This window comes from Notechis scutatus, chromosome 1, assembly GCF_049901735.1.
Source record: "Notechis scutatus isolate UNSWTSFEM ecotype Mainland chromosome 1, rNotScu1.2, whole genome shotgun sequence".
NCBI lineage: Eukaryota > Metazoa > Chordata > Lepidosauria > Squamata > Elapidae > Notechis > Notechis scutatus.
The window spans coordinates 302259504-302285145 of NC_142009.1; the positions used below are offsets into that span (position 1 = coordinate 302259504).

The window sequence follows — 25642 nt, forward strand, 5'->3', positions numbered from 1 at the left end:
TAAGTACAACAATATCATTCAGTTTATTTATTCCACCTAGAAGTCTAGCAATAAAGCTTTTTGGCAAACAATATTCTTTATTATACCGTAAAGCAATTCATAGTAATATAAGAATCCAGAACTTGGTCTAAAATAATCTACATCAAGGAGCTTTAAACAAGCATTTTAAGATACCTTTACATGTATTTTTGCAACAAATATTTAGAGAAAGCAGGAGAAATATTAGTTCAAAGTTGTGATTTTAGGAATTCAGATTCTGTAAGGCAATATAACAACCTGTGGTTAAATAGTGAACTATCAGAAAACTTTGTCAAAATCTGGTTCTATTCTGGAACAGTAAAAACAGAATCCTTATTACAATAACACTGAAATACTTTTCTTAAATTGCAGCTTCAGTTATAAACTCAGGAATTTGGGATTGGATATTAAAGAACTTTAGGACGAAAAGGACATCTGATTCCAATACTATCAAATCTATTATTTTTCCTTGCTATGCATTTGGATGTCTCATAACAAAGAAAATACTACATGTAAAATTTGCATGAATGCAATACAGAATAAAATAGATCTTCAAGAAAAAGCATATTGTCACAAAACAAAAAGATATTGAGAAGAAAGAGCTAAAAATTAGCATGATAAAAGCCAACCTGTATTTCGTATGCTAACTCTGACCCTTGTTTTTTGGGACACTTTATCAGTGAAACTGAAGAGCCAGGAAAGATGACAAAATAAGGAGTCATAAATTCCTTTTTACATTTTTATTTAGGCAGATTGATAGAAACAAAAACTGTCACATAGACATTGCACTGATATCAAGAGTATAATTTTATAGGTATAAATCCATCTCAGAAATGACTGAATGAAAACAGATACGCGAAAAATAATGATTAAGATGCCTGACATAATTCAGAAGATAAGATGGTATTACTTTAGGTTATCCGTTCATAAATATTTTTGAAACATTATAATGAACAATTAAATATAATGTTTAGGAAAAATAAATTATGCAGAAGATATTTAAGCTACCGGTATCTGAAATGAACTGTTCAGATTTTTTAAAATTTGCATATGGTTCAGACAGTTGTGTGTCTTTTCTTCAGGCACTGATAAAATAAATTTGATTGTGTGAATATTGTGCCATATTTAACTAGCTCTGCAATACAGAACTATTTTGTTCTATAACCTGTAGTGTTTCTTTGAAACATACTTTTATTCATTTATGACCCCAAAAAGAGAGTATGTCGTCAAGCAAGTTTGTATTCAACACAGGAGGAAATGAACAAAAATCTCTGTACACCCAATAATTATTTGGCTAATAATTGAAAGCTGGGAATGTAAATAATTTTTTTCATAATGTTCTTTGAGATTTTACAAACACTAAACATTATTTATTATAATTTATCTGTAATATAAGATGGGTTGGATCGGGAGGAGATAAATTTCCAGCAATGGTAATTACAATTGGCAATCTTCAGTTAGGCACTGTCTTGTTTATAGTCAGGGTTTTCCAAATGGGGGCCTTATCTTAAAAAAAGATTCATATTCTTTCAGGTAAATAAAGTTTTAACTCACAATTATAATTTTTGCATGAAGCAAATATTTGATTTGAGTTATTTGAGCAAATATGCATTCAAGTTGAGTTATTTCTGAAGAGAATATTTGCATTTTCATACAGTGTCACATAGAAATTACTGGTCATGAGACAAAGAGACTCCTAATTGTTATTTTGTGTCTGATTCAACCATTCTTTAAAAAAACCTGCATTATGACTTTCACTAAAAACTAAATAGGTACAGCTTACACACTTTCAATACTGAATTATTCATTCCTCTGAGACATGTAGTATTTCAAAAGACTTACCATTTCATCTTTTCCCCATTTGTCTGTGTTACTCTTGTCTTGGTTTACTATGTAACCAGGAGGAAGCCAGTTCACGGGAGGATCAAATATAGACACTACCATGCGACTAGGAAGCCCTTTCTTTTTTCCAAGACGATACAGGTTACAATTGCTGACCTTTGAGGGGGGGAAAAGTTTATCATAAACAGAATATTCAAAAATTCAAAGCACGTTGTTTACAAAGGTAGATAGTAAAATCTGCCTCTATTAAATTTGTAACTTTTGGAAACACAGCTGAAATCCATCAGATAAGCTCAGTATAGGTACCCCTCACTTAAGAACATAATTAGGATATACTGGAATTTATGTGGTGAAGTGAAGTAGTTATTAGAAGAACATCACGTCACCGCGCCACTTAGCAACAGTAGTTCTGGTACTCCCAGTTGCAGTTGTTACAACCACACCATCATTAGGTGAGGACCTCATCCTTCTCCTACTCTGTGTAAACTCCGAGCTTCATCCTGCTGCCTCCTCCCCAATTGGGTCCAGCAAGCTCCCTCCAGCATATGAGGCTCTGCCATCCTGCTATGCTCACATCTACTTCAATTCCTCCCACCCGCTGATCTTCCCATCTCTGCCCTTTGGCCAATCTTGCCACTGCATCCTACCCCTGCTGATCTTAACCATCATCATCTTCCTCCTCCTCCTGCTGCTGAGTCATGCCTGGCTGAGACAGGTACTAGTCACATGAGATGCCTTCACAAGACATCCTCAAGGCCTTGCAAAGCTCATGCCTCTATAATGTCTCACAAAATCTCACAACACCTCAGGGATATCTCCTGCGTGGTGGAAGGCAGAAGAGGGCAAGAGTCAACTGGGGTGGCAAAATGCAGGGCAGCAGGAGTGGCAGACTGCAGGATGATTAAAGGAGCAGAGATGAGGGAAAGATACGTGGGTGGGTGGAATTGGATGTTGAAATTATTGATACGGACAGGCTGCCAAGCATTCGAATTTTGATCATGTGACCATGGGGGCACTGCAACGGATGTAACTTCAAGGACCAGACATAACTACCATTTATTTAGCATCACCATAGCTTTGTTGTAACTTTGGTCATTGAAATAATGGTCCTAAAGTGAGGAGTACCTGTACATTATAATATCATTGTTTCTAAAGTGACAAAAAGGTAAACGAAGCTGTTCTTCAGTTACTCAAATTACTTTTGCAAACGCATACGGTACACAGAATACAGACAATAAGTCAATACAGGTAATCCTCACTTATTGATCACAATTAGGGCTGGCAACTCCTTCACTAAGTAATGTGGGCATTAAGTTAAATTTCATACGACTGTGTCAGAGTTATGTCATGTCTGCTGCGGTTATTAAACAAATCACTAGTTTGTTAAGTGCAACATCTGGTGACTGTGACTTGCAACTTCCTGCCAGCTTGTCCATGGACACTGCTTGTCAGAACCAGTTGTGAAAGTTGCATATGACAATCCCGTGACAGTAAGAAATTGTGATTGGCACAATGTGTGCCGGTAACAAACAACTGAATCACAATCATGCAATCAAAAGAACACTGTGATGGTTACAAGTTCGAGGACTGGTTATAAATCTATTTTTCCAGCACTGTTGTAACTTTCATTGGTCAGTGAACAAGGCAGCTGGCAGTGGGAACTATATGTACATACTCCAACAACACTGCTACATGTCACTGGATTTGCTGGTTTGTACACAAACTGAAACTCTCAGAGAGTGGAAAATCATGGATACACTACTCACTTTTTTACTTCTCATATACGACAGGCGTCCCTCATGAGCATCAGGATAAGTGCAAAACAAGTATGTAGTGATGGCATGTTTTAAAAATGAATCACCAAGCATTTCAAGCCGTTCCAGATTAAATCCATCACTAGCATTTGAAAGAGTCAATGCCTGAAGAATGAGACCAGGGTTTGGACCAAGGGTTCTTGAGGAATAACCACTGGAAGAGCTTGTTACAGAATCCATGCTTTCTTCTGAAGGCTTGCAACCTTCTGAAGCACTGGTGGTCACTGCCATTTTGGGACAATCATCTGAGGTAGATTTGTTAGCATTTCCATCAAGATATTTATTATTCAGAGTACATTCATTGCTGAACTTGAGCTGGTTCTCATTGTTGTATAAATTTTGAATAGGATACGAGGTAGTTGATTGTACAGGTATTTCTTGCCTGCAGTAACTCAGTTGATTTTCTTGGCAAATTTCTCTGTTAGATATGTCACAATTGCTGTTGGCAAGTTTTTTATTGTAAGAAACACCGTTAGTTGTTGCCAGTTCTACTGAGACATCCTTTTGGAGTTTGCTAGGTGAATCTATCAATGCTCTGTAGCTCACAGACATTTGGTCATGCTTATCTGCAGAGGAGGTTTTAATAGCACCTTGATGTGCAGCATTTTCAGGGACTATAATTGCACTGTGCTTACAATAATTTTCATTCTCTTCTGGAGAAGAATTAGGAGCAGAGATGAAGGATTTGCTGTCAATAGATTTTTTCCATCCAAAGTCCAGGTTAGGATATCTGAAAAATAAATTATGTAATTAAAAATGTCTAATTGATACAAGTACAGAAGGCTTAGTTTATAATGCTGATACTTGATTTTCAATATAACCCTCTCCAATGGCATTATAACTATATTGCTTTGCAAACTGCTTTTAGATCTCATAAAATCCAAATCAATTAACCACTGTTTTGTTTGATAGAATTAAAAGATGGGAGTCCTGCTATTCAGTGAATTCTGGATGTTGTCCATGATATTAGCAGCAACTAAAAAACCTGAGAACAAAATGAACTGATTTCAAAAAAGTAATAAATAAAAGTAAGAAACAAATAAACATCTGCAATATTTATGGAAGTATAACTTTAAAAATTTGTACTATGGAAAATTATCTATTGTTATCCAAGTTAACATTGGCAAGTAAATCATTAGATTTCATTTTAGTCCTTGGAAAATATACTAGTAAAATATAAACATCTCTTTTCTGTAAGCTGAAAAACGCAAAGTTCTGATGGGGCATTTATGGATGCACTGAGAAGCTACGTGAAAACATGTTAAATTGGCCTAACTCCAGAGTAGTGTTCCTACATAGTTAAACTATAATGTATTTAATACCTAAAATCCATAGGAAGTGACTTGACTCCTACACCAGCATCAATAGCTGTTTGAGATCTGAGTTCCTCGGCTGTCAAAAGGCAGTGAAGACGATAAAGGATACTAGGGAGACAAACTGCTTTTCTCCACAGTGATGCTGGAATAGGATGTATAGCGCAGAGTTCTGGAACCAAAATCTTTAATAGAAAACAAGACAAAACTCCATTTTAAAATCTTACAAATTTTAGAGTAACAAGGTGCTACTGAGCCCTCTAAAATAGAAAATATATTATTACCTGTTTATTTTGCAGACTTTCCCACTTGGCTTTCCGTTTCTCTGCACTGCTTAATGGAAGAGCTTTCCCCTTTTGATTCAAATGCCGAGGTGTCAAAAGATTAAGTCTATAACAAAATGACAAGGCTTTTTATAAAAGGCTTACTATAATATTTCAAATTCCATCTTGAAAGATGGAAACAAGAAAAAAAACTTGATTTATACTGTAAGGTTTAGTAGTAGGGATGTTTTGCTTCTTTTGAATTGAATGTATATCATAAGCTGAAAAATATGGAGATTTTATTGTAGCCATGTAATTGATTTTTTCCCCCGAGTCAGTGATTTGTGCATCAATTCTATTCAGGAGTAGTTGAGAAAAAGTAAATAGAGGAACCATCTTATTTAGGTGGGGAAACCTAATTGCAGCCTCCTTTGACTTTACCCAGGTTTTATTTTAATTCTATTTTAATATTTGCTGCTTATTGTGCTTACGAAAAGATGACAGTAAAACATGTTTCTGTTTAGGGACTATGAAGGGGATGACAGCCCCTCCCCAAGAAGTTTTTAATCTTCTCTGATAGAGTGGGTTGATATTAGAACAACTTATATATTGTTCCACAATGAAAGTAAAAGGCCTTTGGGAGAGGGAATTCACTTATAGAGCAGATCTGAAAAATCCTCAAGAAAATGCATTAGTCTAGGATTGTCCCCTGAACACATTTCTTTTTGAAAAAAGTAACATTAAATATGTCTAAAGTCACCATATACATGGAAACCTAATGCCATTATGTTTATAAATCACCACCACAAGGAAAAATGTGTAAATTCTGATAGTTGACTTTACCTTGAAGATGTGTGGTCCACATCCAGCAATGGCTGGTTGAGATTGGTCAGATCAAGGTTGTATTTTGTTTTATAATATTCAGCAAATGTTTCATATTCTGGTGAAGGAAATTTGCTCAATGGTGTAAGATCTGTGTAGACATCAGCAACATAGAATCGATGAGGCTGGTCAAAATTTCGATACCTGGATAGAAACAGATATTTCGATGCCAATGTCAAACACTGTGCCAAATAAATTTTCTACCATTTCCTGATGTTGGATTTAATTACAAACCAGTCTGAAATAAAATATAATTTTATTTTCAAAATAATTACTAATCAAAAACAATAAGCTTATCTTCCAGTAAGATTTTCTGCAAGATGTTGATATTCCCAAATATTAAAATACAATACAAATCCCCTTCCTTTCAATAGGTATTCTTTTGAAGAACAAAATTAACTGAATAGTTATTTTGATCTTGGCTACTGCAACTTCAATGAAATTAGGAGGAAAATTTTCCAAAGAAAAAGAAAGCATTCTATGTTTAAGCAGGTAAATGTAAAACAATATATTTTATTACTATTCCATTTTTAATTCAGAGATACCGTAGTTTTTTTACAAGCTATGCTTAAAATATTTCATGTTTTATTATACAATTTCCATTGAATTTTCCTATCCATATTAACACAGCTCTAAAATTTTCTTTATTGCTGTCAAAAATTCTGAAGAATATTTTGCATCCTACATTTATGTGATCAAATTTCCTTTCTCTTTTAGTGATGCCACATCTTGTGTTAGGAAGCCTAGTGGGTAGCGGTAGGCAAAACATTTCCATTTTCAATTGTCTCTAAATTGAAGTATCTTATTTCAAGTTTGAAATGTTCTCATCTTAAACAACTTTCTTCTGATTTTGAAACAAGGTATTTCTACTTTAAACTTGAATTAGTTTAGTTTGAAACATTTTGCATATCACTCCTGATGGGCACTTCTTCACACTATGCAATTATTAGGATCAACGAAAGTGTTTTAATACTCTATTATTTGGGATAACTTTTTTTTTATTTTGACATGTAACCTTTTTAAGAAATCTGGACTCCAACTCCTTTAAGTCAGACTTTATCACTATAGGATGTTCTAATGTTTGCATTAAACTGTTAAAAGCTGAACAAATATAACTAGTTCTAAATACATAGAGATATTAATTTCAATTTTCAGAAAATACTCACCTTGGAATGATAACTGCATCCTGGTAATCCTCTAATTTAAAAATGAATGGTGTTTCTTTTGTATATTGTGTACTGGGAATGCCAGTACGAGCTTCCGATTTCTCAATATTTTCCATAAATTTAAAATCAATGTCCAAAGTGCTGGAGCCATCAACTTAAAAACAAAATATTTTGTTTGAATTTCAAAACTGAAAATATTTTCAGATTCTTAGCACATATTTTGAAATGGTAAATTAATGGTCCCAAATAGTTTTTGTCAAAATCTATTTTGTAACACCACAGGGCTTTTGATGGTAATCAATATTTCAGAAGAATAGAAATCAACCTGAAATACTGTTCTAAGGACTAAAGTTTATATACTATAGTATTTCTCTAGCTTCTGCTTTTACAAGTAATATTCAAAATCTAAAACAACTAAAAGACAAAACCCCTTTATTTGTTAAATGTTTATGCTTGTGTTGCAAATCATTTTATTTTGTACAAAATGCTCTAACATAAAGGATTGTTAAAGGATGTTAAACAATTTAAAGGACATTAATCAACTGTATGTAACTTTAATTAATAAATAAAGCAGCACTCTTCTTACCAACATTAAGAGGTAGAACACAATAGGCTGAATCAGCATCAGTGGGTCTGAATTCTAGTGCAGGTTTTTCAAGTCGAAGAATATGAGAGAATATATATTGGTGAAGTCGTGTGATTAACTCAAGCATTTGTAATGACAAAGTGAAACTTGATTTCTTTAACTCAATAGATATAGTCACTTCTCCTGAGCGGGTATATACAGGAAAATGAGGAATCTAGGTAAACAAACAAACAACTATAAGATTGTTACCAGAAGGCATTGGCTAAAATTTGTGTCCCTTGTTAATAACCAAAGTACATCTAATATTCAAACCAGCATAAGGGTATACTGTATTTTTCGGAGTATAAGACACTCTGAAGTATAAGGCGCACCTAGTTTTGGGGGAAGAAAACAAGAAAAAAAATGTGCCTCTTTCTCTGCCTCCCAGCAATCTGCTTCCTTGCAGCAAACAGCAAAAACACCCTGTTCAGCTTCAGCACAGCCTGATTAGCATAAGCAGCTGATTGTCGGTGAGAATTGCCTCCCAATGATCAGCTGTTTCAGGCTGCAGGGATTGCCATAGCTTATTGCCGCCTCCGCGCATCCCATTTTTAGCCTCCGTATCCCGTTTTCAGCCTCCGCACATCCCGTTTTTAGCCTCTGCACACCCCATTTTGGACCCGTTCCGGATGGCAGAGATCAAAATGGGTGGAAAACGGAGCACAGAGGCCGAAAACGGGGCACTCGGAAGCAACAATACGCAATGGCAATCCCTGCAGCCTGAAACAGCTGATTGTTGGGAGGCTGATCCAACCGACAACCAGCTGCTTGTGCTAATCAGGCTGTGCTGAAGCTGAAACAGGCTGTTTGCTGCAAAGAGACAAATTGCTGGAAGGCAGTGGCCAAAGGGTGGGGTCCAGCAGGTGGGCGGGACTTCGCCAACATAAGCTGTGTAAGACGCACAGACATTTCCACCCACTTTTGGGGGTAGAAAAAGTGTGTCTTATACTCTGAAAAATACATTATATATTTACAGACATTCAATTATAGATTGCAAACACAAAAACCAACCCATGCTAATGTCAGGTTAAAAGTGAAAACTGTCAGAAAAATGTAATAGATTCATTCAAGAACCACGAGTGGTAGCCACATAGAAGCTAATATTATAATCTGAATATTTGTCAAATACAAGTCAATGTAGTTTTTATAGAGTTTTCTTGTAAGAATATCACAATTTTTCAAATAACTATAACCTTTATATTTTTTGGTTTTCTTCTGCAATGTTATTATTTATAAGGTGCTACCTTAGAAAGACAATTCTTGATGCAAATCAGGATTAAGGAGCACATGTGGTTTGTATATAACTAAGCATAAATTTTATTAGTATCCTTTATCGCCCATTCCAATCCTAACCTATTCTGGGAGGAATAGAAGAACAACAATATAAAAACTAAAGAAACCATCAATCTTATCATAGGTCCCAAATAAAACCAAATAAACTAGGGGTTGAAAGCATGCTGAAAAAGTTTTGCTTGAAATGCGTCCTGAAATAAAAGAAATGCTAGGGTCATGTGAACCTCTTGGGCAGGAAAACTCCCTTAAAGTTCCCTATTGTAGTTTAGTGAGAATGTTCACCCACAATCTCGCCACTCCATTTTGTATTAGCTGTAACTTCTGGAGCAAAATTATACTCCCATTTGAGAAATATGCATACTTTGGAAGATATGCAGGAACAAGAAAGAACATAATGCTCTCATACATTAGTGTTACTTGAAATATTAATCTGGGTTTAGTTTAATTTGTGTATATGCATTCTACAATAGAAGGCATTGCTTAAAATATGTATCAATTATAGAAAGATAAGAAAGCATAGGATTTAGAAAGCCTGTCATAATATAAAAACATTTTCTTCCTATGATCAAGTTCTTTTACAGAGAGGCAATGTGTGTAACTGCATTCTCTATTTCACAAAATTCCCATATAAACTGCATCACTCTAAAGCAATGATGAAAAAGAAACAAGCAACTGAGTTACTGATCTGGATCATTTTATTATTATAGTATTTCAAACATTTCAAAACATAAATATTAGGTAACTAACAGGTAAGATAAAGCAAAAAGTGTTCCATAAATATGAAGTTCTACTGTAAGAGACTGGCTTGAACACCTTAAAGCAAAGTAAAAAGAAAGAGAAATGCATGTACATGTGTATTATACCTGAGGTATAGGTTTGGCTGTTAGTATTCCAAAACATCTTGTTGTATCTTCGGGAGGATATAGCTTTCGTCTTCTGAAGTTGAGCTCATCAGGCAGAGGAGTAGTTAAGACCATACCAATTACATAAAGGTAACAGGGTTGATCAGGTTTGGGATAACTGTCCCTCAAACATTCTGGAATCTATAGACATAATATAACAAACATGCTTTTTAAATAAAAATTGTCCTTAGAAATAGAGTTTGTAAATAAATTATCTTTGCATATACACATTATTAAAACAAATAGAATGCAGGATTGAATTGTAAGTTGTCAGTGATTTATTGATTTATATAACTAACAGATAAAAAGTTGATGCATAGTTATTGCATCATGAAACCATTTGGAACCAGTTTCTACCACAAAGACAATAAATAAAACTAAAGAATCAAAATGGAATGAAGTAAAAGAGGCTCCAGTTTAAAAAATAATAACATTCAGTAAGTTAGTGAGTCTTTGGCAAGGATTCTATTTAAGCTATTTTGGATAAAAAGGTAACATAATTAAAATTCTTGTAATTTACAAATTCAGCCCTGGTTTCCTCAGGTAAGGCTAGGAAAGGCCTCTTGCTTGAAATCTGTATTGTTGCTATCACAATGCTGGATAGACCAAGGATCTAATATGTTACAGATATAACTTCCTCCTAACTAAAACTTGCTTCAAATTTGACAATGAGATTTTACAAATAAAAAGTGTTATTACCTGATGTTTCCCATTTGTTTGCAACACTTCAAAATCCAAAAAAACCATATTTACTTTAATTTGTGCCTCTTGGATTATACCCTGTTCTTTTCATTCCCCTAAAATAACATTTGAATGTTACCCCTGAATAGTATACCTTAATATGGACTGGGTAGCAAACCAATTCAAAGGAATAAAAGCTCAGGCTCAAGGCAGATGCTCAGATAGCACTAGTTGGCAACTCTTTAAATGTGATTTCTTTTTCTTGGCTTGTGGAGCTGACCTCCTAAGCTTTTTCCTAATTCTAAAACAAATGCATTTGATTTAAATTGCTATTAACAAGTATTATATGTTCAAATACAAATTGCTACAGTCCTCTATTCTACAATTTCTCCTTAACCACATTATACCCAAAAGCTGCAGCTATCATAAGGCTGCAATACTGGACTTTAGTATAATAATGAGTGATTAAATACTGATTCTGTATTCTATTTTTCATCCAAAGACACAAAAAAATAGCACACAGCATTCATATTCATCAGTAGTCATATGACACCAAAGATAATGCTTCATCTCGTACTAGAAAAAAAAATTAAACACCACTTTATTATGTCTCCACTGTAATTTACATATAAATGAGAAATTAAATAATGAAAGTCATGTGGGTGTAAAATGGGAAAACATCTCTTTTTTGTGCATCCAAATTTCTTGTCACACATTTCCTTTTGGTCTCACTAGAAAAAACTGTCTTATCACATATAAGAAATCTTATCCTACTCTTATTATTCTGATGCAGAAGTGTCCTCAGGTCCTTCCCAGGTCCTCAACAGAAACTATTTTTTCATTATTACAAGATCCTCTAATTAGCACAGATACTAAAGAATCACTATACTCCTATTCAAGTCAGAAAAATCTTAAACATATATATGCCGTATCAAATTTTTCAACTGTCAATTTTGAAACATTAGGGGTGCTCAAAAGTTGTGACGTAAAGGTATTTTGGTTACTTTAATATAATTTATGCGTGTTGGTAAGTAACTACATAAATATCATCACTTATAACAGTTTGTTTGTTTTATACAGTCACATATAGCAAATCCATAGAACTATACTAACAGCTTTAGGGTAGCATTGCCTTCGTTTTGTAGAACCTGGCCTTCCTGGAACGCTGGTTTCTTCTTCATCATGCAAATCAAGTTCCTCCTCATATTTTACTGTTTCTTTTCCAACTGGCATCAAGTGATCATCAAGTTCACCTAAAATATAAATAAAGAACAAATTATAAATAAAGTAATTCCATAATATAGAAATAATTTTCTCATCCATAAAGTAACCTTTGTCCAGTCTTTTATAAAATGCATGTATAAAATCATGAGGGACTGGTCTAAACTTCCTCACCTGTTTTACACAAACATGGTACAATTTCAAAGTATACATAAAAAAATAAAAAATAACCATCTCTTCTTAAAATGGAAAGTTACTGCAGCAGTAATTAAAGGAAACTGCCCAAGTTTAAATTAATGAGGATTTTTTGCAAGATTCTTAGAACATTAAATGCAATATTATTCTTTACAAATCAGTATATAGTATTAGAAGTCTGAGAGCAGTCAATTCAGATTGATTTTATTCATATTTACTCTGAAACAATTCATTAAAACTCAATTACCAACTTACCAACTACAAACATATATAGGATTGTGTCCTTTTTAAGACTTGAGAATGCTGATCAGTGTGCAAAACTGAGCATTCTTTACCCTTTCTTCTAATAAGAAACCTGAGCCCCTCAAATATTTAGATATTACTAAGTTCCACAGTGGGATCTTAATAACATTAAGTATCATAAACAGAAGTTGCAGGCGAAGAAGGCAATTGGGAAATGGGCAGGAGTGCTTGACATCACAGCATTATATTTTAACTGTTGTGGTTAGCCGGCAGCAGGTGCGGACGGCTGAGGAGAGCGAGGACTCAGATGAGGGGCCAGAACCATTGCTGCCTTCAGAGATTGTGGGGGCTGGTAGCAGTGATGAGGTTGCCGAGGAGCCTGTGCCAAGTGCGCGTGCGTGCAGGGTTGCTCGTAGAAAAGAGCAGCTGCAGCAGCATGGGCAACTCGGGAGTAAGGCTGCAAGATAATGGCCCCTCCTTCAAGAAGACAAAAGCCAGCTGTGAATCAGACATTCTTTGTAGGAAGCAAAAACGTTTTGAAACTCCAACCTCACGGACATTGCAGTATCTTAGCTGATATTTGAAGACTCTTGTGTTGTGAAATATTTCTTATCTGTGATTCTTGGCAGTCTCGCACAGTTTTGGCGAGGCTTGTGCTTATTAAAGTTAATTAGTTTGCAGCAGCCCTTTAACCGGGATTCCTAAGAATCATTAAAAGGTTTCTGTTTCCTTTGGTTCGTATTTGTTTTATTGGAAAAGGGTTTGGATCAGAACATTAACCAAGTATTTCAGGGACAATTAAAAAAAAGGACCATCTAAATTCCATGGAAAGGAGAAAGTTTACTTTTGAAATTTTGTTTCCCAGAGGGTTGAGAAAGTTAAAAAAAATCTGGAAGTAGAGCAGTCTATTGTTCTCTCAGAGAATTATTTGAGAATGGATTGAAATCTTTCAAAGTGATTTCAATGGAAGAAACAGAAGTCGTTTAAAGAGTACCCTTTAAAAAGAATTGTAGGTGGAAGTTTTACCTTCAGGTTTTATTTCACGTATTTAACTTACTTAATATAATTTCTATATTGTATGAGGTGAAAAGATGGAAGTGATTTTTTTTTCTTTTGTCTTTGTGAGAGCCAGTTTGGTCTAGCAGTTAAGGCATCAGGCTAGAAACCAGGAGACTCTGAGTTCTACTCCTGTTGTCAGGCTTGGGAGACAAATCAGTCAGCCTCATATTAATACAATTTTTGTATTGTGTACAATGAAAAGAAAGTAGCAAGTAATGGGAAAATAAATAAATAAATAAATGTGGGTCTACATAGCCATATTAACCAGTTAAACAACTGGTGGAGGTCAAAGGTGAATCTATATGGAAAATACAGAGAATTAAGCTTATTGCCAATATTGTCAGTGCAGTAAATACTTGACCTTCTTGATACTGGTTACAATCATCTGCCAGGACCAAGAGTGTGAAAACCAAATTGTTGTAGTAATTCAAGTAACATGGTACTAGATATTGTTATAATTACATACGTGAATTTCCACCAGAGAAAAATACTAAGTACAAAGGTTGGATATGAAAATTATGGTTAGCAGAAAACTATAAAAATGACTTTAAAGAAGACCAGAAGTAAAAACTAACACTGCCGGTTCCAAAAAACCTAAAATGGCATTTTCAGGTATTTCTTTCCCTCTACATTTAAAAAAAATCACAATAAGCGTCAAGATAGTATCAAATGTTCTTTAAGTAAATGATATTGCTTCCAAAAGTTAAACTTACCAATTTTATGCAATTTTTCACAACAAATAAGAGCGACAACTCTTTCTGCTAATCTTGCACAACTCATTGGAGGACCCTGGAAATAAAATTTGAAGCAAGTCTTTAAAAATGTTCTTCCAATAAATAATAATTAAATGTATTGCTTTTTTCATTTCATATTTTAGTTACAATTCGTTAGATTAATATCCTATCTTTCCCCCTGGAGTTCATTATGAAATACACAGCATTTTTTTCTTCAAGTTCTTTCCCCCCACCCCCCTGTACAGCAGGTTAGTCTAACAGGCTCAAAGTCACCAAATAAGCATGCATAGCTGGGGTAGACTTATACCTGAACGTTCACCTCAACTAATATGCTATACTGACTCATAACTAAGAACTGTCATGCATAAAAAATATGTTGTGTTTCAAAAGGGATAGGTTTAAGAACATAAAGTAACAGCTCTAAGTAGAACAGATGTTAGTTATATATTCCAAATCTAGCCAATAGTTTTGTAAAAAATATATTTCAGGTTATTATAAAACTCAAAACACATCACTATTTAGACTGAATATTTAATATAAAAGGAAAATATATTATTTTTTCTATACTAAGATGCTTCCATATTGCTAATAAAAAAAATCATTAACTTAGCCCTAGAGTTTCTTATGTCTTTTGTACCTAATGCTTTGTCATTCAAGCTTTAACATTTAGTTTAATTCAAATAGAGAGAAGAAAGTAAACCTCTTTCTTTGCAACAGTATATATTTCAATGCCTCAAATGACCTTAATTATAACCCACTGATTGATCAATTTCCAGTTGAGACACCTGGGAATCTTGTAATCTTATAAAATCCATGGACAAGGTACTTAGCACAGAGTAAACCTTTTCTATAACAGCAAGTTATGCATTGCAGGAAAAACAAGTTCAAGCCATGTAAGAGGGAAAACACTGTTCACACTCAAAATTTATTTAGTCAAAACAAAATACTTACAACTATTGATGCTCGTAGAGGAGAATTGATAGGTAGATAAAGTGTTGCATAAAATGTGTTATCAAGAAGCTCTCTAGTTTTACACTTTGGAGCCAGATGAGTAAATGGATCACTTGGTAATCTAGCACAATACCTATTTGACACATTTAAAAAAATAAACATAAAACATATTTTAAAAAGCAAATGATATTTTATGCTAATATATTCACAAGTTAATAGAAATCAACAGGCAAATGGATAAGTCAATAGTTTTGCACTTATTTCTAAGATTTCCACTCATAGTTAAATGGTTTGATTTAAATATAATACTGTACAATTCTCCCAAGCAGACTGACAATAAAGACAATAAACAGAAGAATCTCAGATGTTTCTAAGATTGAAATGGATACCTACTGGAAAATTTTATTTGTTAATTGAGTAATATTACATTAAACCAGGGAAAAAAGAGGTCTAATAAGATCAGTTTTACTGAATATGCCCAGAACCCTCCTCAGCCTAGTATTCTGTTTCTCATAGTGGTCAAGCAGCTGCCTCTAAGTCAGGGGTCGCCAACCTTTTGGACCTCAGTGGCCATCAAACTCATAATTTTAGATCCCAGGGACCATTAACCGGTTCTGTGGGTGTGGCCTAATTTGTGGGTGTGGTTTGGTGGTCATGTGACTGGCTGGGCATGGCTTGTATGTAAATATTATAAATATTTATATAAAAATTGAATTTTTTTATAAAAAAAGAGCAACTTTTACCCAAAATCAGGCAAAGCAGGCAGGCAAATTGAGTTGCTCACAGAATCACAGATTCATTCAGAGATCTATCTATCTGCCATTGGCTAGATCAGTCTGTCACATAAAATTTGCTTGCAAGCAAACTCATAAAATTAACTCACAGCACACCATGCATGTAAATATTGAATTTTTTATAAAAAAGAGCAATTTTTACCCAAAATCAGGCAAAGCAGGCAGATTGAGTTGCTCACAGAATCATTCAGTGATCTATCTATCTCCCATCGGCTAGCTCAGTCTCTCAAATTTGCTTGCTGTGAGTCTGCACTAAATTTGCTTGCAAGCAAACCTTCAGTCCTAAGGGAAGTCGGCTGTGCTGAGCCGAAGATCTAAAGACTAGCTAGAAAGCAAGAAATCCAATCATTTCCTGCTTCCTAGCTAATCCAAATCTCCCGGCACAGCAGAACACCTGGTGGTCGGAAAAAGGAAAAATAGCAATTTAGCAGGCAAGTTTGCTGGGTAAGGAGTAAGTGGGCGGGGAGGGTTCCCACGGGCCATGTGGGCAGCGCAGCCTTGTGTTTCTGTGCAGCCTGGATTAATTGCTTTGTGGGGGTGCTCTGGGGGTGAGATTTCTCTGCGGCCCACCAAAATTTTCTCATGACTCACCAGTGGGCCGCGGCCCACCGGTTGGCGACCGCTGCTCTAAGTTGCTTGGAAGGAGGATAGAGGCATACCCATTTTCCAACATTGTTCTCTTTGAAATACTACTTGGTAGTATATTCCTCACAACCTGGATGCAACAAATTCAAGATCAATAGTCCTTCACATCTCAATGAACTTAATTCCTTTTTAAAACCATCCAGTTTGGAGGCCAACACATCAAGTATGAATTACATACTTCATACACTATATAATTAGGAATTAATTATATCCTGTATAATTATGTATTTTGTCCTGAACGATTATCTTAAAACTATTTTCAATCAGTCCACAGTAAATGTTTTTTGAGAAAGGAAAAAATTCTGTCTACTTTTTCCCGTGCCACGAATTGTTTTATGAAATGCCCAATGTGTACCCAATATTGTTCCCAGCTAAATAATCCATTAATTTACCTTTTCTAGTAAAAATGTTTCTCATAGAAAGTTCTTAATTTATGAACATAATTTATATAACATTATGTTGTTTTTTTTAATTAGTCATAATTTGAGACTTTCATCATCACTTGAGACTTTCAAGAAGAGATTGGACTGCCATTTGTCAGAAATGGTGTAGGGTCTCGTGCTTGGGCTAGATGACCTACAAGGTCCCTTCCAACTCTGATTATCTGTTATCTATTATAACTGTTAGGAATGATAGTCACCTAACAGTTGGGTTGGAAATATATAAACCAGGATAGTAATTTAATACTGTATCTTTAAGAGAATGCTGTAATTGTGATTGGCTGGGGTTCCTCCAACGGCCATAAGATGGAGCCAGAAACCTGGTTTCTTTCTCCTTGCATTTCCTGTTTTGCCGTTATTTGTCTTGGATTGCTGTGAGTTTTTGCAACTGTTAGCAAACTCCATTTACTGAACTTTGTTTATGATACTTGACTTTGTTTTTGGATTATCCCTGGACTGATACTAACTGCTTTAACCGTGTATGATTTGGACTGTTTATTGGATGTTGTTTACCTGTTTACTGGAAGTAAAACCTACATTTTACTATTCAGTGTATCTGTGTGCTGGTTGTGTGTTATTCAACATCACTCTCACTATGTTTTCCCTGAGTGCACTCATTCTCCTAACGGGGAATACCTCAACAATAACATGAACCACTCCTTTTTCATAGGTATCATATGCAGAGCTGGCATGTACTATCCACTATTATTTCAAGATTTAGCTAAGGATAATGGTGGGGAGTCCTTTATGCTCCCTGAACTTGGTTGTTTGCTTGCAGATGTTTCATTACCCAACTAGGTAATATCATTAGTACAGCACAGATGATGTTATCTAATCATGTAATCAAATGTCTACAAGCAAACGATCAAGCTAAGAAATAAGAACCCCATATTACAGAATTATTTGCTTTAAAATTACATTGATACCTCTCTTCCATTTCATTCCCTTCCTATCCTCCAATATTAAATATATTTCAGAAAAAGTATAATAATGAAACAATAAATGGATTTGGTTGTCTTATTTCTTGTAAGACACAAAAATCTTTAGTTTAACCACAATAGACAAATGCTTAAAACAGTTACCAGCATTCAATGAAAAGACCACTTTATATCATATGAAATATAGAGCTAAATAGGGAAACAATAATAGTCATCATACCGATTAATGTGCCCAATAGCAGTGTTTATTGTGACTCTTGGACCACCATCTTCTGGCCTCAACACATATGGTGGGAAGATGTCATCATCATCTATAATAGGCTCATTTTCTGTTTCACTAATATCAACAGACTTCGAGCATTTGTTCCTCAGAATCTTTTAAAAAATCAATTAATAGAGAATGATAAATTCAGCATTGAGATAAACATTATTAGCAAAAGTGAAAGATACAGAATATTTAAGAATAATTAACATAGAATGAGATTATCTATGGTTTATATCTTTACTAACTTCATATTAGTTCCCAGCCTTTTTAAAGGGAAGAATTATCATAAATACTAGTATGGAAGAGGTCACACCAAAATTAACAGTACATTCCAGCTAAGAAAAAGAAACTAACAACACTGATTCAGAGACAATTAACGTTCAAATTCCTTGGTTTCTGTTGGAAAAAGGATAATTGATATATCAGTGTCTTTTTGTGTAATATTTTATGAGTATTAGCATAAAAATTAATTTCTGTATTTTTATAAATATCTCAGTTCTCCAAATGATTCAAAAGAACTGCTTTGGAACATGCAGGAAAAATATGAAATACTATTTTACAATAGTCAAACCATTTGTGTCTTTAAAAAAGCTGGTATAACTGCTTCAAAAATGACTCCCAGCTATTTTTGCAACTGGGTGCATGCAAGAATTGCTGATTTCAAAACACATCTTTTAAAGCATTTACACAAAGTGTGCATGTGAATAAAATATAAAATGTTTTTAACTTTATAAAAATATAAATAAAAGAGGGGACCAGTTTACTGAGAGATGTCTATTAGTTATTAATTCATCTGAAAATCCTATGTTTCTTACTGTATTTAATCGTCTTTCTATAGATCTTCCAGTATGGATCTCTTATTTGTCCACCTATCTTTGGGCAATATAATCTTCTTAGTGTATTCCTTTTGCTCCTTTAGTTATCAAGACATCTTTCTCAATTAAACCTGGATTCCTATTGTTTCTTTGCATTTCTTCCTCGTTTAAGAAAAACTGATTGACAACTAAATACTGAATCACTATTTTACATTTTTAGAATCATAAAAGCAGTTTAAAAAGCATTTGAGGATTTGTAAGATCATATTACCTTGCATCCAGCCAATTGTTATAATTGTATCAACTGATTTTTGTTTCTAATTTTCCAATATTTAACACTATAAGCCACTCTGGTATTTGGAAGTGGAAAAGGATAAAGCTTATACAAATAAATAAATAACCCACCCACCACACCCGTCAATTCCTTTATGATTCAGTGACATACATGGACTTCTTTGCCACATACCTTCTCAATCGCTTTGTAGGTTTTAAGATCTTCTTCAAAACATTTAATTTTGTCTGAATCAGCTAACATAATGTAGTTTGAGATAGGTGCTCTGGCTCTTCCTTTGGATTGCACATAGGAACGATATTCTGTGGGCAAATCAAAACGAACCACCAAATTGCATTTTGGTATGTCAACACCCTCTTCTACAATACTAGTTGCAATTAGCAAGTTGGTTTCATGTGCTCGAAATTTTCTAAGAACCTACAAAGTAACCAAGAAGACATATTTCTAAGATTATTTGTTGTAAAGCCATTATCTTCACAAAAGTTTAATATTCCAATACTTGCAGAACTCTACTTATAGTCCAATGGTTTGGAATATAAAAGTTATAGTTTTTAAAACTGATTTTAATTTCCTTCAATAAAATTAAAAATTCCAACAAAATTATTTTAAAAAGAACACAATAGAAGTACAAAGATAACAGGTTATAATTTTATAGAATAGTTAATTTTAGGAAAATAATTTATACATTCTTTAGTTCACATCTTAATATCAGTTTTTGTTTTTGTCCCCCAATTTATGCTGCATTATCTTTAAAATGCATTATCTTTAAAACTTATTTGCCACTTGTCTAAAATTCAATATATTCTAAAATGTAAGCCCAGGACTCTCCAGATTTTCTTGTCACTGAAGACAGAGAAAGCATTCCTACAATTTGATCAAAGTGCAGTTTTAATTCTAAAAAGGTGTTTCAAGCACAAGCCATTTCTTTTCCTGAGATTTCCAGGCAGCTTTAATGAATAGCAGACTGGTGCTACATTCTCATGTATGAGCTAGGAATATTACCCACTGGTTCTTTTATTTACTGTCATTTGATTCATTTGAAAAATAAAATATACCAAACACTAAAATACATTTCTAGTTTATTGAAACAAGCTCATTTAAAGAACATTTAAAGTTTCTGCCATTAATAATAACATTGTTAATAATGGCAATTCTGAACTGTATTTAACTATATATGAACAAAGTTTGGTTACAGAAATATGATTATTTCAAACGATTCATATTAGTTAATACTAAAATATTAATTACTTGCAATTTTCAACAAAATGGAGCAAAATGAGCAAAAATCGTTTTCCCAGAAGTAAAATAATAATTTAAAAGTCCTATAGCCGATATAGTTCTAAGATCCTTAAATTTTAGTTCAATGAACTAGCAACTAAGAGTATATTAAAGTAATAAAAAGAAAACAAGCTTAGTTTTCTAAACATCTACTCATATTTATAACATAGCATGTAAGTCTCATTCAAATGGACACTTAACACTCAAGTTTAATGGTTTAAAAATTCTTAATGCTGATGCTTAAAAGTAAAAAATCATAGAACAGCTATAGTTACATAACAAAACACAAAAACCAAGTTTCACTATTACAGTCCTTTTTAAAGCACGATCCAGGTACAAAAGAAGATTGATGCATTTGCCTAGCTTGTATATTTAAAGCTACCTACATTTTCTGGACTAAAAATGTCAATCTGGTAGCTATATTTTATTATATGTGACACAAACAAAATGGAGTTAAATGAGTTAATTATTTGGATAAATAGAAAATATATGAACCAAAACAGAACTCCTCTAAAATGAATTGAATCTGAACATTTTTGGTACTAAGTTTAACACTGCAAGACTAGAGACCTAGGATAATTATTCAAAATGGGATAGATTTCTGCCTAACCTCTCTGAATAATGAAAACACTGGAGGAGAGGAGAATAATTACAGGTGTAGATCCTATTGTTAATCACGGTTTTATTGATACTGTGTTCTATCACCAGACCATTTCAGCACCTAGTCCTACTCAGTTCAACTCCGGTACCACGACAAACTGGTATTCATTCTGGTTCTTCTCCTTCCCAGCAGCAGAATAATGAGAAAAAGTTGGGGTGGGGTGCTTTTATCAGATCTTGAACTGGATGTTTGTTAGAAAAATGTTTGATTGTCAAGTCCCTCTGTAAGAGCTGCACAGCCATAATCCATTCAAATTTGATGCAAATTGGAAAAAATAAGATTTTATAGATTATTTGCTTCGGGACAAGTGAAGATACAATATTTTAAATGTATATTATACCCTCTCAAAAGAGACTACGATGTAAAGGAAAAAATCAATTGCACATGTCAAAAGTTTCCTGTATTATTTTACAGCTTTCTATTTTGTATCTCATCTTGACCATTAAAAACGTAAGAGTATAAAACCTCATCTCAATAAGTGAAATTGTCAGGCTTGATCTCAGCAAGGGAAAGTTTTGTCTGCAAATTTCATCTGGTTCTGTCAAGAATAGAAATTTGAGATAAAAGAGCCACATGTACTACAAGCACAGATCTGTGTGCACTCTCTCACTCTCTCATTCCCTCCCTCCTAACCTTAGTCAATGGGCTTTCAGGATGAAATCAGAAAGGGAAGATAGTTCCAAACTGTCCTGAAGCTAAATATGGATTGTATGGTCCTGAGGCTAAATATGGATTGTATGGTTGGTGCACAATCCACAAATTATGGGAAGATATTTACATTGATTTTACAGAAACAGCAAATTAGATTAGAGTAGAAGAAACAGCAGCTATTGCTGCTGAAAGATTCGTTTTACACTACAGTATTTCCAACAACAAGCTTAATTCTTAATGTTAAGTCAAACGCTATCATTAAAGAAGGGATGAATATTAGGTCTTACTTTTCTATTTTTTAAAATACATATATATACTTTATTTCAGCAGCTTTACATACATTCCTTTTATATACGGATATTCACAACATTCAAGATGGGGAAACTTTAATGAAGGGTTCTAATGCAAGAAAATACACCACATTTATATACAATTATTTCATTAAAGTTACCTCTTCCTGCTTTCGGAATTCTATTTCCATCTGTTTGCTACGGGGCTGATTCTTTCCAATGCCATGTCCAGTTATAAAATTGCTGCTGATGTAAGCCAGCTCTGGGTCTTGTTTGCCAGCTTCTTTTATCAACCTAAATATATTACACATATTTTGGAAGATGCATAAATTTAAAAAAAAGTGTAAGAATTTTTGGGATATACAATACTGAAAGTAGAGGTATGGTAATTGATTTTCTTACCAGGATATATACACAGGTTTTATTCATTCTTTTAAATTATTTAAACTCAAATCCACTGACAAAGAATGTTTTACATGTCTTTCATATCTTATACGTGGAATATGTTTTTAATATATCTTACATGTGAAACAGAAAGTTAATATAAAAGAAGTATGGTTCATGTATGTTTAAATCTTCCTAAAATCTAGTAAAGTTTTAATTTTTTAGATTAAAAAAATTATGGGAAACTAAGAGAAATATGAACCTATCTGACATCTTTCAAAAATTTATTTTTTCTTATTTGTGGCAAACAGCGAACAATAAAAATACACATACACATTCCTACAGATGTTCATAGGCATATGCACAGAAACTAAAGGACTTCCCCCAAATTAGGTCATTTTTACTTAAAATGAATCTTTAAAGTATACATTTTAATACTGTTTGCCTAAAATACAGATATTAAGTTTCATGTAATTCACAATAATCGGGTTTAATCAGGAAAACCATAAAATTGTTTTTGCCAGAATAACTTCAGAAAAATATAAAATGAAGTGGAAATTAAAACACAATCTAAATTAGGCATCTGATAATAAAAACTTTGTTGTTGTAAAATTCTCAAGATGATGAGGATTCTGCATGAACTATGCAACCCTACTACAGATATTCAGTTTATTTGCTTTCTTCCTGGTCTACCATTTAGCATTCTTTTGCGACTGAACATAAGTCTTAATTGGTTCTCTTTGGAGTTTCCTTTAGGATTTTTTTTTTAAATCATGAAACAGGCTTGTACTCTTATAGGCTCTCAGGTTTTTCCAAGCCTTCTGACTGTTTTTCTTATATGAAATAAATAGAATAATATATATAGCTATCTGATTAATTCTCTGGCTTTTGAGAAAATACATATTGGCTGAGCCATAAGGCTGACTATATATAAGGGGAATTTGTAGCAACCAGAAGAGAAAGGAGAAATATTCATTATAGTACTTTACTTGTGGTCTCAGCTAAAGAAATAACATAATGAACAAATATGAAACAGAACAATCCTTTGTAGGACTGTAGTACATAGCAGAGATCATCACAGCCATTTTTAATTTTTTATCTTGCCTTTATTAATAAATATTATTAAATTATACGAATTTTATTTTAATTATATTTTATTATGATTGTGATTAATTATATTAAATAACATGATTAAATAATTCAAGGCAGCAAACATATCTAATATTCTTTTCTCCTATTTTCCCTACACCACCACCACTTTTGAGATGAATTGGGTTGATTAACTGATCCTAAGTACCCAGCCAGCTTTTCTGTACATTATAAATTGGGATTAGAACTTAGTCTCTTAGTTTATAGCTAGGTACCTTAACCAGTTGAAGCTATTGGCCATTTCAAATACAAGCCCATAGTGTTTTAGTTAGTAATGGACAAAATGAGCCATAGAAAGCTGGAAACTAGAATTATTATGCTGAAGAGAAATTAGCAAGGAAGAATGGAAGAAAAATCTCCCTACCCCAGGGAGATTTTTTTTTAAAAAAAAGAAAATGTAACATTTATATTCATTTTTTTTGTTTCTTTACTGTAGGAGGAAAAATAGGAATACACATCCCTAAATTTGATTTTAAAACAATGAAGAACATTTTTGTGAGTCTATGTGTCCTTTGCTAAGTGGTTAGTATGTGTATTATTGAATGGCTAAATAGTTATTCCAAATTAATGCTATGCCCTTTTGTTACATACACCACTTTTTGTTTTATTAAGATAGATAGATATATACCTGTTTAACACAACTGCAGTGTATCTTCGTTCCACAAAAATAATTCCACATAAAATATTGGTAAACGGAGAAGGAAAGTTTGTCTCTGTCTTCTCCTTCTCTTCTATTTCTTCATCCTCATCATCATCCTCAGAATCACTCCAAGATACATAATTATCTTGATTCCTATTATTATACCATTCAACACTTTCAAATTGCTGCCGTTCATAGGGTTTATATTTGCGCAAGATTTCAAGCAGTTTTATTACTTTTGGGGTTACAAATTTCAGGTCAAGTGAGGCAGGTGAGAAGTGCTCTTCACAGAGTGCATGAATTTTTCTTAGGAAAGTATCTGTAAACAATAAAAATTTCCTGTGCAGCTCCTCTTGCTCATGCTTAATGTACTTCTGTAGCTCTCTCACCATCATCCCAGCTACTTTATCTGCACACCACGGTCCCAGAACAAGCAACACTGCCCGGCAGTCTGACAGTATCTGCAATCAAAAAAAAAATTATCAATTCAATATAGCATACACATGCACATGTATATTCTATTATTAGTTTAATCAGTAATCAATTTCATAAGAATTCAAAAGGATACCAGTAAAGAATATATCTGCATTTTCATTTCTCATGAGGTTGAAATTGAGTAAATTATTAATACAAACCAAATTCATATCAGTTACATTATTATTTTTCAAACTAGAATACATACCAGAATAAGCAATGAATATGCAAGATTAAAATGAGGGAAAATAAATCATAATATTGGGGTAATGACTGGATTTGTAATGTATGAATACAAATCTGATTCACAGAAAACCAGGTGATTTCTTTGGTCTTCCTAGTTGGGATTCCTGCAGGTTTAAGGGAACTCAGTTGCCATAGTTCACTTATACATATATTTTTCCTTCCTAGTGTTTTCCTAAAGTGCAGGGTCTGCTTTCTTTCTTTTTTTTGTAATAAACTGTGTGTTGGTTCTGACAGAAATTGACTGATTGGCTTTTCACCTGAGCCTGATGTTTTTGAGCTAGATTCACCAGCTGGCTTTTATGCCTAAGGGAGGACTAGAACTCAAGTCTTCTAATTTCTAACCTGGTACCTTAACCACCAGACTAATTATATAAATAACTATATAATAGATGCATATCCTAAAATTAGTATTTAAAAAACAAGCTAGCTCAACAAGGATCAGGTTTTACAACATCTATTTAAAAACAAACAAGCTAAT

General features: G+C 33.6%; 1 protein-coding gene and 1 long non-coding RNA gene across 4 annotated transcripts in view; one reads left to right on the forward strand and one right to left on the reverse strand.

Annotated features, from left to right (window-relative positions):
• The window catches only part of LOC148133459 (uncharacterized), a 291809-nt gene that overhangs the window by 222112 nt on the left and 44055 nt on the right, over positions 1-25642 (forward strand). The window lies entirely within an intron of this gene.
• The window catches only part of DICER1 (dicer 1, ribonuclease III), a 74128-nt gene that overhangs the window by 10844 nt on the left and 37642 nt on the right, over positions 1-25642 (reverse strand). For all 3 annotated transcript variants that reach the window (XM_087952114.1, XM_087952112.1, XM_087952113.1), the window contains exons 10-24: positions 24433-24905; positions 22433-22565; positions 19566-19808; positions 18240-18394; positions 15203-15335; positions 14231-14306; positions 11913-12052; positions 10080-10259; positions 7885-8098; positions 7299-7452; positions 6094-6276; positions 5272-5377; positions 4997-5172; positions 3627-4404; positions 1861-2016 (exon numbers count right to left, since the gene is read on the reverse strand). In XM_087952114.1, the coding sequence (XP_087808240.1) occupies positions 1861-2016; positions 3627-4404; positions 4997-5172; positions 5272-5377; positions 6094-6276; positions 7299-7452; positions 7885-8098; positions 10080-10259; positions 11913-12052; positions 14231-14306; positions 15203-15335; positions 18240-18394; positions 19566-19808; positions 22433-22565; positions 24433-24905 (3300 nt within the window). The remainder of the gene's footprint in view (positions 1-1860; positions 2017-3626; positions 4405-4996; positions 5173-5271; positions 5378-6093; positions 6277-7298; positions 7453-7884; positions 8099-10079; positions 10260-11912; positions 12053-14230; positions 14307-15202; positions 15336-18239; positions 18395-19565; positions 19809-22432; positions 22566-24432; positions 24906-25642) is intronic.